Source organism: Peromyscus californicus, unplaced genomic scaffold (assembly GCF_007827085.1).
Source record: "Peromyscus californicus insignis strain IS unplaced genomic scaffold, ASM782708v3 Scaffold_24__1_contigs__length_46423439, whole genome shotgun sequence".
Classification (NCBI taxonomy): Eukaryota; Metazoa; Chordata; class Mammalia; order Rodentia; family Cricetidae; genus Peromyscus; species Peromyscus californicus.
The window spans coordinates 29,698,316-29,713,132 of record NW_026294535.1 but is presented as its reverse complement, the minus strand read 5'-3'; the positions used below and the strand labels follow the sequence as shown (position 1 = coordinate 29,713,132).

At 36.8% G+C, this 14,817-nt stretch overlaps 1 protein-coding gene across 11 annotated transcripts in view; it reads right to left on the bottom strand.

Moving 5' to 3' along the window:
* Nucleotides 1–2,495: 2,495 nt before the first annotated feature.
* Kcnc2 (potassium voltage-gated channel subfamily C member 2) overlaps nt 2,496–14,817 on the bottom strand; it is a 195,888-nt gene continuing 183,566 nt past the window's right edge. For 3 of the 11 annotated variants that reach the window (XM_052753370.1, XM_052753371.1, XM_052753372.1), the window contains exons 3-5: nt 12,148–13,075; nt 9,996–10,160; nt 2,496–5,622 (exon numbers count right to left, since the gene is read on the bottom strand). In XM_052753370.1, coding sequence (XP_052609330.1) covers nt 5,486–5,622; nt 9,996–10,160; nt 12,148–13,075 — 1,230 coding nt within the window. In that variant the 3' untranslated portion in view covers nt 2,496–5,485. Of the gene's footprint in view, nt 5,623–5,908; nt 6,747–9,995; nt 10,161–11,655; nt 11,760–12,147; nt 13,076–14,817 lie in introns of those variants that run through there. The other 8 variants (XM_052753377.1, XM_052753380.1, XM_052753375.1 and 5 more) reach the window with 8 other exon arrangements.

Below are 14,817 nucleotides of genomic sequence, written 5' to 3'. Positions count from 1 at the left end.
TAATAGGTAAGGAAACTGTGGTGCATATAAAGAATGAAATGATAAAAAAGAAATGAGTTATCTATCAAGTAACCTAGTTTTCTTCTCTGTCGCTGTGATAAAATACCAAAATCAAATTGGGAGGGGAAAGGGCTCATTTCATCCTAATACTACCAAGCCACAGTCCACATGGAAGGAAGCTACAGCAGGAACCGTGAGTGGATGCTGCTCACTGGCTTGCTCTCCCTGACTTGCTCAGCCTGCTCTCTTATACAACCCAGGACCACCTTCCCAGAGGTGGTTCCTCCCACAGTGAGCTAGGCCATCCATTTTACATCAATCCTTAATCAAACTAGTGTCCTCACAGAAGTGCCTTACAGTCCAGTGTGATGGAGACATTTCCTGAATCGGGGTTCCCTCTTTCTAGGTGACTCCAGTTTGCGTCACAGTAACAGAAAGCTGAGCAGCATGTCACATCTTGAAAAGATATGAAGTGACTTTTTGTGTATATTAGTAAATGAAAGACGCTTCTTCTAAAAACTGAACTGACGAAACAAAGGATCCTTAGGCTGTGAAGGGGTTCTGTGTGGTACCACAAAGGGACATACAGAGCAATACATGTTTTTCAGACTCCATAGAATACACGATAGCTATGGTGAACTCTGGTTTGTTGGAACCATGGGACTTTATGTGATGATGTCACTGTGTGGACCCAGACTCCCCAAATTAAGCAGAGGGACTGTTCATGGTGCTGGATTACATGTGTGCATGTAGGAAAAGAACCAGAGGGGCCCTGTACCTTCTCTTGTATAAGAACAAAAATTCTATTTTTAAAATAATGCACGCTGCTAGGTTATCTGGGATTCTGAGTGGAGGTGCCCCTATACTCTGAAAATATTAATGCAATGTTCCAATCAGATATTCCGTCATTAGTCACTTTGAGTTGACAATGTAATGACAAAATGAATGTCATAATAATGATTCAACCATGTAGTTTTAGAAAACACTGGAAATGTCATATTTCTAAGCAAAAGTAGTTTAAGAAAGAATGAGATAGAATTTTATATCAATATTAAGCTCACTGAACCCACAATAGATTAATTAATGTAAATCTATCCTTTAATAATATTTAAATGCTAAAACTTTCATTTTGGCAATGGAAATTGGGAGAAAAGGGAACATTCTTTTCAGTAAGGAAAACATCAAGGGACAGATTTTAATCAAATTTAACTCCTAAGGATTTCAATATTTAAATTCATTCACTTACTTATAAATGTTCTCATGCAGATTGTAAGTCACTCCTCCCTGGAGTCTTTCTAAGATAAGTTCACCAGAAAGCTATCCTTCAGTCTGACTCATTGTTATTTGTTTTTGTATTTTATTTACACGTGTGTGTGCCACAGTGCGTGTGTGGAGTAATGAACACATAGTGAGTCAGTCCTCCTTCCATTGCGTGTGTCCCAGGGCTTAAACTCTCATCACCAGGCCTGGTGGCAAAGGTCTTTACCTTCTTAGGCATCTCATAGGTCTCCACTTGTGATTTATTTTAAAAATAAGATGAATATCTTTTCTCTTCAGTCATGATGACTTATTCCTGTTTTTTCAATAAGAATTGGTGGTAATTACTTTTACATAAATATATGCTTTCTCTTTCTTACATAGTGGTCCTTTTCACAGTAAATCTTTCATCCTGACAACGTTGTCGGTTATTAACAAAATGTTAATAACATTTTACGGGCATGTCTATTTGCAAAACTCTCTTTGCTAGGCTCAGCTTCTAAGTATTCTCTTAATCATTAGCAGCAAGCAGCTTTAGAGACAGAAAACTACGTGCTGAATACACTATAAAAAAATAAAAAAGGTTTGGATTTGCCCACATTCTTTTCTGCCTCAATTGTGTTTTCTATCTCTCCTTTCTCTCCTAGCCTGAGCTGGTATGACAGAATTGTGGATGGCAAATTTATCCACAGTCCTGCAGTAGGACTGGAGAGCCAGCTGTGGCCGTCATGTGTAGGAAACAGAGATCTAAAGACAGAAGGCATGTTTTAAAGTAGAATTCGCACCAAGAAGTTCAGTCAATATTTAAAATGTAGGAAACTACTGTGGGGAAAAGAGTGATAAAATTATAAATGAACAGTTGTGCCTTCCAGGTCTTTAACTGTACTGCTAATAAATAAAACAAAAGTATTTGCCCCCACAACTGTGACAAATCAGAAATATAAGTAAAATTTTAGTATTGATGATAAAATTGCCTATAAATATTGAGTACCATTGTAATTGATGGTTTTATACTCTTTTAAGGAGGAATTTAAGCAGAGGAAGCAAGAAGACATAAAGAACAGGAAAATATCAGCTATATTTCTAAGATTTGAATAAAAATGAGAGTTTCAGTGGTTTAAAAGCCCTTCATTCCCATACTTCTTTGGAACATGTGAGTGTGTGTGGTAGAACCATGAAGCAGAACAATGGTAAAGGTCTGTTGAAATAGCAGCACACAAAGAAAGGAGCCCAGAGAATGAGATGAATAATTTAATCAGATAGGATTCAAGTTTATCCCCAGCTCATTTGCCTTTTATTCTTCATTTCAGTTAGTAACATGTCCATTGGCTTATCACCAAGGTTAGGCATGCACCTTGAGATGGTCACAAAAGGTACACGATACAGGGGTTCATAATTCGGTTATATAGTATATTCAGAATCCCAGGGGAACTAATAGATTCTGTAAATATTGATTAAGCAAGATGAAAAACTTTTATACAGTTTCAACTACAGCAGTGTTAAAGACAAATACACGCTCCATTAGCCACAAAGCTCACAAAAAAAGAATTCATTGAAGAATATCTCTGTTATGCAAAATAGACATTTTAAGATATAATTTGATAATATTCTACTATATACTGACATTTTCCTTGATCATTTAATAAAAAAATACTCTCATTGCCAGAATTTATATTTTTAATATTTATAATTGAGGTAACAAGGACAAAAGACTTAAACTATGAATACTGTCAGTGAATTTCTTTTAGATAGTAACACTTTTCCAGAACTGAATGAATACATGACTAAAAACGAGTTAGATTTTATATGGAGACACTAAAAGTCTACAACACAGTTGACAAGCTGATAGGTAAGTGGTTCGCAAGAAAATGAGGCAGTCAGTGCTTGTAGATCCAACATACGGTGCACAAATAAGAGAAATGAGAACAGAACTATACTACATCAGATTCACTGCCTTCATTAATTCTCAACAAAACCACCAGGAGCCAGAGAGGAGCCATTCCGAGCCTTGTGGGCACTTCTCAAAGCTTTGGAGATATTAACCATGATTTTGGCTTCCTGTGCTATGAGATTGTCAGAGGGGTTGACCCATGCACACGTTGGTATTTACAGTTGTTTCCTGGACACTGGTCAGTCGAAAAGCAGAAGATTTCCATGGCAAGCACCATTTCAGTTCCAGCCTCCATGCCTTTAAAAGCTTTAAACGCCTCACGAAGGTGCAGGACCTCTTCCGAGTGCAAACTGGTCACATCAGGGCACATTCAGTAGCAGAAGTTTCCAGTACAGTCCTTGGTATGGCTAAATCTCACTGTCCCTTTTTTTTCAGCAGTCAAAAATCCATGATAAATTCTGCATAACACTGCAGTCTATAACAGCAGCACCAGACAGCGTATTAATTCTTTACCATAAACCTCTGAGTACTTATAGCATTCTATGAGTGGTGTTATCAAAAGAATCACAGTATCTCTAAATCTCAGATAGCTACGCCTGGGTAAATGCATTGCTCTACAAGATCTCTGACATGCAGCTCATGCTCTAGAGCTTGGGAATGAAGAGTAACACATGTCTTTAGCCAATAACAAAAGTGACAATTGTCTTCCTATCAAAAATAAACATGAGAAGTAGGACTTCATTAACAATCTTAAGAAACAATGCATCAAAAGTATTGTCAACATTGCAATTATATTATGGCATTTCTTTCCCAAAAATATCAGACACACTATTGCTGTAGCATTTGGTAGGGATGTGTAAACAGACTATCTTCCCTCCAGACTGAAAAGACTCCCTAGGGATGTATGCTGGAATGTAGTGATGAATGCTGGTTACTAGGTAGTAGAAATTGACAGTGCAGTAGGCAACCGAGTACTATGGTGAAATTGCTGCTTCAGTCCTGCTCATCAAAGAAGATTCACAGTGCCTATTAATTTAGGTAGTCTACAGAGCATCATTAACGTATGTACAAAGCAGAGAGGCTGCTCCAAGTAGCAAACAAGACAGGGGGTAGGAGGTAGGGAAATCAGTGCTAAGTTTAAAGAGCCTATCAGGGCACATCTACCCTCTATGGAGACAAATAGCATATACGGTTAAGACAAGGAGCGAAGACAGACAGACCGAAACAACACACGGGACGAAGCACCTGATTAAACATGGCCTGAAAAGTCTGGTTAGTCCTTTGATGCAAATTTTAAGGCTAGTCAAAAACAAAACAAAACAAACGAAAATCCCTCCAGTGAACATCAGTAACCTTTGATGTTCACACAAAATCAGAAATGAAAATACACGAGAGCTTTGGGTAATATTTAGCACTCTAACCTCTGAAAATAATGACAAATTCTAGGACTTATAGTAGGGGGAAATGGCTCTATTACCAAGCAGAAATTCCTGGCTAAACAATGCAAGCCTGGCTAGCAGTTACCTTTCTCTCATGTTTTCTGCCTTCCCCAAGTCATTAAGTAAGAGATCTGGCCTCGGCTTGCGTGTAACCAGTAATGACAACCTCTTTGCAGTTATCTGTGTGTACAAACAACCAAAAACATTCAGAACACCAATACAACATTTTTTGAAGATAAGTAAATCACAAAATTAAGGTATTTAAAATAAATATTTCTATCAGAGAATAAGGGGAAAATACCAAGCAAAAGGGCACCCTCCCTGCCCCACAATTCAACATGCAGAACAGGCGACCAGTGCTTTCACGTTGGCAGGATGGCTTGAAGCGAGGACACATATCCTGAGCCAGCCAGTCCCAGGACTCTACAACATTGTATTCAGGCGATACAGACAAGATGGCCCATGCAAATGAACTGACCGAAGTCATGTCATGTGCAATCTAGATAGGATCCCAGACATCTTCAGAATGGTTTGGAGTCACAATAAATGAAGGTCCAGTGAAGTGGTTGGCATTTAGAAGCACACTATTTAAGTATATCTCCCTGAAGATGTGGTTATATATCAGTGTACTGGCCAAAATCTGACACTATTGGTCACTGTATTGCAACAGGAAATTTGGGGCAATTCATACTGAGGAGTAGCACTACTTTTGGATCATCTTTAAAGCCAGAATAAGATGTTTTAGCTACTCAAGTAGCATCTCTGACTTCAAATAGAAATATCATGCAGGATTTATACTGTATTAATGGAGCCTGGAGAAACTCTACATGGAATTATTTCCATTATAGGGTAAACAGTACTTGTATTGATATAATTTAGTCAGTTGATGCAGTTTGGTTTACAAGATAGATGGGATGGGAGATCGAGAGCGCCTCAGAGGACAAGGAGAGTTGTAGGGTGATGTTACTGGAGAGAGCCTCAGAGCATTGCCTGCCATGCCCGCTATGTTGTTTAAGCTTCGGGATTTTTCATATCCTTTCATGAAAAAATGCACAGACATCAGTTGAAATAGACAGAGACAAACAATACCATGAAGAATAATCAAAAGTGCTATTTTTTTTTGTGTTCAAACCATTTGCAATGAATTCAATATTGGGACAATTCATACTTCTAAAAACCGAAATTCACTGTATTTGGCATCCTGAAACTATTAAACCATCTATCACAAATTATAGCTACAATATTCCAAAGCATATTTATGTCCAGATTATAGTTAGCATTGATGTAATTTGGCCATAGAGACTACAAGAACTTCTAAGACTTAGGCAAAGCAATTTTAATAAGATTATAGACTCAACACTTTTAAAGTTCAGGATGTGTTTCTGAAAATTAAAAATACATGAGCTATTTTTCTTTTTCAACTTTAATATTAGTAGCTAATGAAGCATGCTTAACTTGAAGAGGACACTTGTTTCCAACATATGTATTCTTAGAGCTTTACATGTTTAAAAGGGTGATTCATATAATAATGGCATTTAGTGCCATTATCCGGGTGATACAGGATGGAAAGCATATTACCAATCCCTTGGGTAATAAAATAAAATTAAATAAAAAGGAAGCAAATGAAATGTAAACTGAGTCATAATTTCAGTGAAATAAATCTGAATTTGATGTTCTTGGATGACTTCAACTCTTTCCCTCACCCTCTAGAAATTGAGGCAAATTTTATTTCGGTCCAAAATTTTCAAACTAATCTATTGTTAGTGATATCCATGTACTTAGATGAAACAACTTTTCAGGAACATTAGCTTGGTTGTTTTCCTTTACCACTCAGCCAGTGACCCCATCCTGTGACCTTTTGAGTGATTCACATGTTGAAGCATTTTCAGTAGACTATTATAGGCAGTTGAATGAGTTTGGGGTGCATCTCATATAAAGTGTGACATGAAGTAGAAAGCAAGACATTTGAATGAAAATGGAGTCCTATCACACAGCTTTGGAAATAAACATTTTGGCAGTTCCACTGAACAGTTACAGGGCTGGAAATGAACTTCCTGTAGGGCAACCAAAATTGAGTAAATGCACACAATTCCAATGAGCTTCTTGTCTGGTGTCTCCTCTAGACTGTGTAGTACTCTCCATGGGTTCTAGTGTGCTTGCTGAATGTGGGGCGAAGAGAAAAGAAAGAGTCCTTTGTAACTACCTCTACTTCTTTTAATTGGGACTGAAATAATTTCTCTATTAATCTGACATAGAGAGGTCAAGACAAATAAGCATCAAGACAGACTCCATAATAACCTTATAACAGGCTAACCCTGGATGGAACAGGAGAGGAGAATAATGACCACTACCCACATGCACACGCATTGATTTCCAGTAGACTGGATGTCTTCTAAATGGTTTTGTGAATAGATATTTCACCATCCATTAATTATAATAGTGGTTTGGGAGATATATTTTCTGTTGAATAAACATTTACTTGCCTCTGTTCTTTTAACATCCTTTATTATAAAACATAGAAGAGGGTGTGTTTTCATTCCATGCTACTAGATGATGTGATAGTTAATGAAAGAATGCCTTCATTTTATTTTTAATTGAAAATAATTTATCCTTACATAGAAACCAGGTGCATGGTAACTCCATTATTACTGCTCTTCTCTGCCATGACTGACACTATAACTTGGAAGATTACAGAGAAAATGATTTTTCCTATGCAGTAGAAGTTGATTATGTGACCTAAAAATGTAAACTAGATTATAAACATTGATGAATGTTAATTACTGCAATGAACACATTTAAAGGGGTTCTTTATACCCCAAGCCCTTTATACAATTCTCAGAAATATAATGATCTATTAGATAACTTTATTTTAAACACCCAGTGATATATGAATCTTGATTGATATTCTAAATGTTAATTATTCTTCAAAATTATAGATTTTAAAGTAAACATTTCTTATTTGTTTACAGATCCTTTTCTTTTTAATATCAGTAATTTAATATCATTTGAAAAAGCTCTCCCCATTTAGCAACACATATTTAATTAGTAAAATTACATGTTCTTTATACATCTTTAGTTTTAACTATTCTAAATATTTCTGATTAGGAATTCTGATACTTTTTTTTTTGCTTAATTAAGCTTTTCCTGGAGTGACTGAAAACATCAATGAAGATTTAATTACTAAGTTACTCATGATAATAAACAATAGTAAACCTACTTAGACCCAACATCAGAATACAAAATTCAAATTTTATTCAGCTTCTAGGAGCATGTGCTCAATTGGGATATTGTCAACACTTATATATATATGGTGTGCATGAAGGCTTTAGTTTAGATAACTACTCAAAGGCAGTTGTAAGGAAACACAAAGGTCTTAAATCTTGGAAGGTTACTCTTTAAATGAATCTTTCCTTTCTCTAAAGGAATTATGGAATGTTTTCATATTTATATGTGAAATAACAAATAGGAATCCAATTTTTTTAACTTACACAGAGAATTTTTTTGAACTTTGAAATAAAATTCATAGAATAATCATCTTGAAAAGTGAATAAATCCTATAGGAAGTAAATATTGGGGTAGAATAAAAGAACTCTATAAGCTCTATAAAGGAACGAGGAAGGGCAATGGGTGGATTTCTGGTAGATGTGACAATAGAAGACAAAGTCAAAATGGCTGTGTTTCCATAAACAGTACCCACATGGAAAGAACATGCAGCTATGACATAAAGAAGCAAGAATGTGGAAGAGTTGGTGTGGGAAGGAATGACGAAGCACAAAAAGCACATGTGAGCTACTCGGTTTCCCAAAAAAGTCCTCATTAAAAAGTAAAGTTTTCATGTGTGAAATAAAATTACATGTATCTTTCCATGCAAAATAAATATCTTATTAATTGCTTTGTTCACAAAGCTTTGCAATTTTATAGTAAAAGTTGATATTAACGTGCTATCTTATAGTATCCAAAAGTTTTCTCAGACGATTCTTGACAGTTTAAAGTAGAAAGTATTATTTGACATGGAAGAAAACTGATATCAAGACCTTTAAACATATTACCTTTGCATGAGCACTGCATATAATACTTTAATGGAAGATGCATAAAATACATATGTTTGATCTCATATACATGTAAATGTGTATATACACATATATCCATGTACATATACAGAGATAAAGCTTTTTAAGATATATATGCACTTAGTAAAGTATTTTGAACACAAGATATTACTACCTAATGTATATACATATATTTTGCTCAAATACTATAAGATTTTAGCTATCATTTAAACATTTAAACTCTTCAGCACATATATAAATGTAAAACTAATAAAGAAACTCATTCAGAGGACTGTAACACATTTTAGCTCAAGGAACACATGGAAATGATGAAAATAATTGGGATGAAGAATTATTTCAAATATTACTCTTCAAAAAATACTGTCATTGTTTTCATGCCTCAAAGACACTGAAGCAGAGAAGAAACAAAATGTTCAGAAGAAATGAAAGAGAACTAGAGTATGAATTATGAGATACTTTTTAAGGAGGACATCTTAAAACACTAAAGAATTAGAAAAACTGCTTTGCATAACAAATGTGGACCTCAATTACAGACTAGAGTGGAGCAAACTATGAAAGTTTATGTTTAGATTTAGTCAATGAGGGTAATAAATCATTATAGATCTTTACTTGTTCTTTATCAAAGACACTTGCTCAACCATTTTAATTTCGTCAACAAATATTTATCATCTCCTGTATGTTAAGTACTGTTTAGTGTCTACTGAAAAATACTAATGGATTTAATAATTATTTTGTTATTAAAAATGTGTATTTTTAATCATATAAGTGACCTTTCAAGTGATTTTTTAAAAAAATGCACGTGGCAGAGCAGAGGATCTTGCCCATTGAGGCAGTCAGAGAAGTTACTGGTTAGCTGCCTAGGTAGGGATTGAGAAAGCTATTTACAGGGTATTTAGTTCTTCCATCTGAAAAAGAATATGCCCTTATCCATTGTTTAATGGTCATCAATTACTTAACAAATAAAGTCATAGAGTCATTTAGTGAGTACTGTTTTAACAAAAAAGATAACTTTTAAAGACTATTAAAATTATAATTATAATTAATTATAATTAATGACTGACCTAATGATATTTACCTCTTCTGTTAAAATTCTACCCATAGACACATGGTAAATGAAAGGATGAAGGAAGTATAAAGAAAAAAAAGGGTAATGCAACAATAAAATAGTCTGTCATAACGGTGATTATAAAGTGCTTATAATGAGAGAAGATGTGATGGAGAGCATCAAAGATCACCACATGCAGCGTTCCTTGGAAAATGAGATGAAGGAGCATTTTGCATCACTCTTACTCAATGGCCAAGTTACCTAGTATGATTTGATTAAATGCAAATGCCTACCTTTCCTGATCCCTCCATCAGATGTGCACGTGTAATCACCTGTCGTCAACAGGAAACATGTTTCCCCTCTTCTGTTTTTGTCTCTGGTACTAGAGCGTCTGATGGGGAGCCTTTCTGGAGGTGATAATGGCGGCTCACTTCCTGTACTGTCGTCACCTGATAACACTGGTCACAGCACCATGCCCATTGACAGACAGTGATGGATGCGGAAATGAGACAGTACAGAGAGTTTACAACAGATGCCTGTAGTCCAGCCACTCAGTATACAAAACACAGTAGTCACATCACAGTATTCACCACAATAAAGAAAAAAAATTACACGGAGTAAAATGGAAATGTATCAAAAAAGGGAGAAAGGTTCCTTACAAAGTTCTGATTCATTTTTGGAATCTATCTCATGGATAAATTAGCTTTCACCCGGGTGCTATGAACTCAAAATAAGTGCAGTGATCAATTAGCACAGAGTTACCATGTAATGTGTTACATGTTATTCAGATACTATGAATGGAGATGGTTAAGAGTGTAGTATCCTTAAGGAAAATCTCTGAAGTAGTTACTGGTCTTGCAGTTCTTAAAGAGGCATGTTTTCCCTACTTTTCTGAGACTCTATTTCCCACCCACCCCCCAAAAAAAATGTTATTTAACATAATTCCAAAGCATAAGAACTACCATGTCACTTTAAAGACTCAAAATCATTTTGAGCAAAATGTTCAGCAAGATCCCCCATGTCTGTGAAAGTGATGTTTACTTCTGCATGCTTGCCAAGGGCTTTCTCTATACCTATATCAGCCTGCACACTAGCTTGACATTATAATATTGAGTAGAGAGGAAGATGTGTCCTCTTTGCCCATGCCTTTCTTAAGGATTCTGCATAAATACACTGAGAGCAATGTCATGAGTAACAACCTTCTCTAAGTTCTCTCTTTCAGATAGATATTCTTAACACTTGTCGGATATGTGCTGATGGAATTAGCAGGTGAATTTCCAAATGCATATAAGGACTGAGGAGGAAAATTTTGAACAGCAGTTCATCTCCAATCACACTTCTTTGAGTCGTCTGTTTGCCTCATAAAAATTTTCAGAAGCATCTAAGATGGGACCTTGTTACTAAATGGGACACGAGATCACCAACAGTCTTTCTGTTTTTTTTAATATAAGAAATAGTTAAAGTAGATCTAAAAGAGTGGTATATATTTACTTTAAATTTCAAAGTAAGCTATTTCAATTGTTAATCTAAAATATATTATATCTTACTAGGACATAATAGACAAGCAAGAACTCTGCCTTGGCTTGGACAGACTGACTCTCAAGCTAGAATCACTCAGCTGTAGATTACATCTAGCACACAGGGAGTGGGATTCCAGCAAATGCCAAGCAATAAAATATTCAAACTCCAGTTCTAGAAGAGAGTAGAGACCAAGGCACAATGCCATAAGAAATGATTGTCAGAAAGAGGTGGAATTTTGTCATTGGTTACCATGACAGTTGACTTGTGCCTTGAACAATGGTGAGTGCTTTTTTGTGCATTATATGTAACTTTGCATCATGAAAAGTATTAGGCTTAGAAATCCCACCTAATTTTAAAACAATGAAAAATTGGTCAATTTAGCATATTACTAATAATGAGCTTTCTCATTGAAATATCTGTCTTCCACATCACCTCTTTAGTGTCTAGGCCTTTGATGTGCAAGCATCCATTCTCCTTAAGTAACTGCTTCTCGTGAGTGAGGTTGAGATGCAGAGTACCATGAGGCAGAGGTAAAACTGAGACAAACACACCAAGCCAAATGACAGGGAGGCGAACATTTTGAGAATGAGGAATGGAAAATGGTTAAGATCATACCACCACATCATGCAGAGAAACGAAGAGACATTGGTACAGAAGCAACAAATGGGCAAAAGAGAATATTGGCACCATCAGCAGAGGTCAGTCCCACCAACGTTAGAAAACCCCACAGACCTGCTCTGCAGATCTATATGTAGAAATGCTACCGTCTAGCTACCTACAAGCCTCACACAAACACACGCTTTACGAGGAGGCAAAACTGAAAACTCATGTATATTTACAGAAAACAAGTACAGCTACGTTCTACCTATAGGATACACTCATCTACCAAGTATTCCACGGGACGCATTTGAAATCGTGCCTTACCTGATCTGTTATGCTCCAGAAGCCGGTTTTCTTTGCCCAGACACGTGTCACTCTGGGTACTGTTGCAAGTCATGTTTAATTCTGTCTTGCAAAATGTAGGTGAGCTTGCCAGAGGAGCAGGAGGAATGTGTTTCTTTCTTTTTCTCGGGAGTTTCTGCTTCGCCATTGCCAAGGAGTAGTACATTCCAAAATTGTTGACAATGACAGGCACAGGCATGGCTATTGTCAGCACTCCAGCCAGAGCACATAAGGCCCCCACCAGCATCCCTGACCATGTTTGGGGGTACATATCCCCATAGCCTAAGGTAGTCATGGTCACCACAGCCCACCAGAAGCCAATGGGGATGTTTTTGAACTGTGTGTGCTCACTAGCTGAAGGGTCATTAGGCTGGGCTCCTACTCTCTCAGCATAGTAGATCATTGTAGCAAATATCAAAACTCCTAGAGCCAGGAAGATGATCAGCAGCAAAAATTCATTGGTACTTGCACGAAGAGTGTGTCCAAGCACCCTCAGACCTACGAAATGGCGGGTGAGCTTGAAGATTCTCAGGATCCTCACAAACCTAACCACCCTGAGGAAGCCAAGCACATCTTTAGCAGCTTTGGAGGACAGCCCGCTGAGTCCCACCTCTAAGTAGAAGGGGAGGATGGCCACAAAGTCAATGATGTTCAAGAGATTTTTGATGAATTCAAGTTTATTGGGTGAAAAAACAATACGGACTAAAAATTCAAAAGTAAACCACACCACACACACTCCTTCTACATACGTCAAGGCAGGATCCGTTTCGATTTCATACTGGAGGACAGCACTTGTGCCATTGATGACTGGCTCTGTCTTGTTTTTAACAATATTGAAAGCTTCATGTGTCTCCAGGCAAAAGGTTGTGATGGAAACCAAGATGAAGAATAAAGAAGCAAAAGCAATAAACTGCAGAAAGAAAGAAACAGAAATACAGTGACCTGCATAGACTTATATCTGAATCCAGAAGACACTGATCACCACCAACCCAAAGGGATAATGGGATAGTTGAGGATTTCACTTGGGATGGTTCTCAAACGCTAACCAGGCTGGGCTTGTAAGGTTCTCCAAACTCTTGTCTTTGCTCACATATAGACAAAGCTTTGCTTTATGTTGTGTGAAAGGGGGAAAACTGTGAAGAAACCATGAAAATTATTTCAGCACAATCTTTAATGGCAACATTCTGAAAAATGAAACAAAATTATGACAATAGCTCCAATTTTGACAATTGCATATGACGTGGAAATTTTTTAAAAAGGTTTATAACTGCACATATAAGTCAGATTACAATGGTGGAGATTTAGGAGCCAGGCACATGTAGCTGTCGGTTTCTATAAATGTTTTGGATATCACACAATATGAACATGAAAAGAATACTTGCAGTGTACAACGGTACATTGAAGGTAGAGACTGCCCAATTAAATAAATCTGGGTAGGGGGCAAACTCAACCAGCAAGAATTAAAGGAGAGAAACTGAGTTAGGGAGACAAATTAAAATACAATTATCTTCTTATGCTTAAAATAAGAACTTGAAAATGCTGAAGTAATACCTTATAAAGCTATTTTTTCCAAAATTAATGATTCTACTTCTTCAGTTAATGATATATAAAAGCATACACACCTACAAATGCAGATTAGTCCTAAGAACTCCCAGTTATATACTTCTAGCTAAGACCACACACTGTTGAACTGATCCACATCGATCGGCATAGCAGCACTACCACTATCCCCATTTTACAATTCAGGAACTGGTCAGGAGCATTCACATCCCTTTTTTTCTAAGTCAGTTCATAGAAAGTGACAAGTGCAGGCAATTGCTGTGGGATAATGCTGTTGTACAGTGGTTTAATAAAACACTGATTGGCCAGTAGCCAGGCAGAAAGTATAGCTTGGGCGAGCAGACTAAAGGAATGCTGGGAAGAGGAAGAGCAGAGTTAGCCAGACACTGAGGAAGCAAGAAGTGAAGGCAGAACTGAGAAAAGGTACCAAGCCACATGGCTAAACATAAATAGGAATTATGGGTTAATTTAAGTGTAAGAGCTAGTAAATAATGAGCCTGAGCTAATGGCCAAGCAGTTTTAATTAATATAAGCCTCTGTGTGTTTACTTGGGGGAGTAGGAAAGATCTGTACCCACCTTGGACCAAGCAGGACACATGAAATCTTCCAGCTACACTACCACTATCCCCATTTTACAATTCAGAAATTGGTCAGGAGCATTCACATCCCTTTTTCCTAAGTCAGTTTATATAAAGTGACAGGTGCAGACAATAACCTGACAAATTCAGCCAAAGCTTCCACGCCTTAAAGTTATCAAATTCCAAAAAGAAGAATACAGATTGTTGAAATCCCTTCCCTTAGACCAGGGCCACACAGTTCTTAATACTACAGATCTGAATATTTGAAATGCAGGTGTTGGAATGAAGGTCACTGCTGTCCTTCACAGGAGGCATTGCAGAATGGCTGAGACCTCTACTGTTCACTTGTACTATTCTTCTAATATCTCAGAAGCCATACTTGCTGAATGAGCAAGCTGTTCCTTCCTTAGATAAACAGTGGAGTCACCAGAAAAAAAAAAGAAATTGTAATCAAGCAGGAGTCTCTTAGTTGGAAATAATGGGAATATTTCCAATATCCAATCTGTCTCTTTAC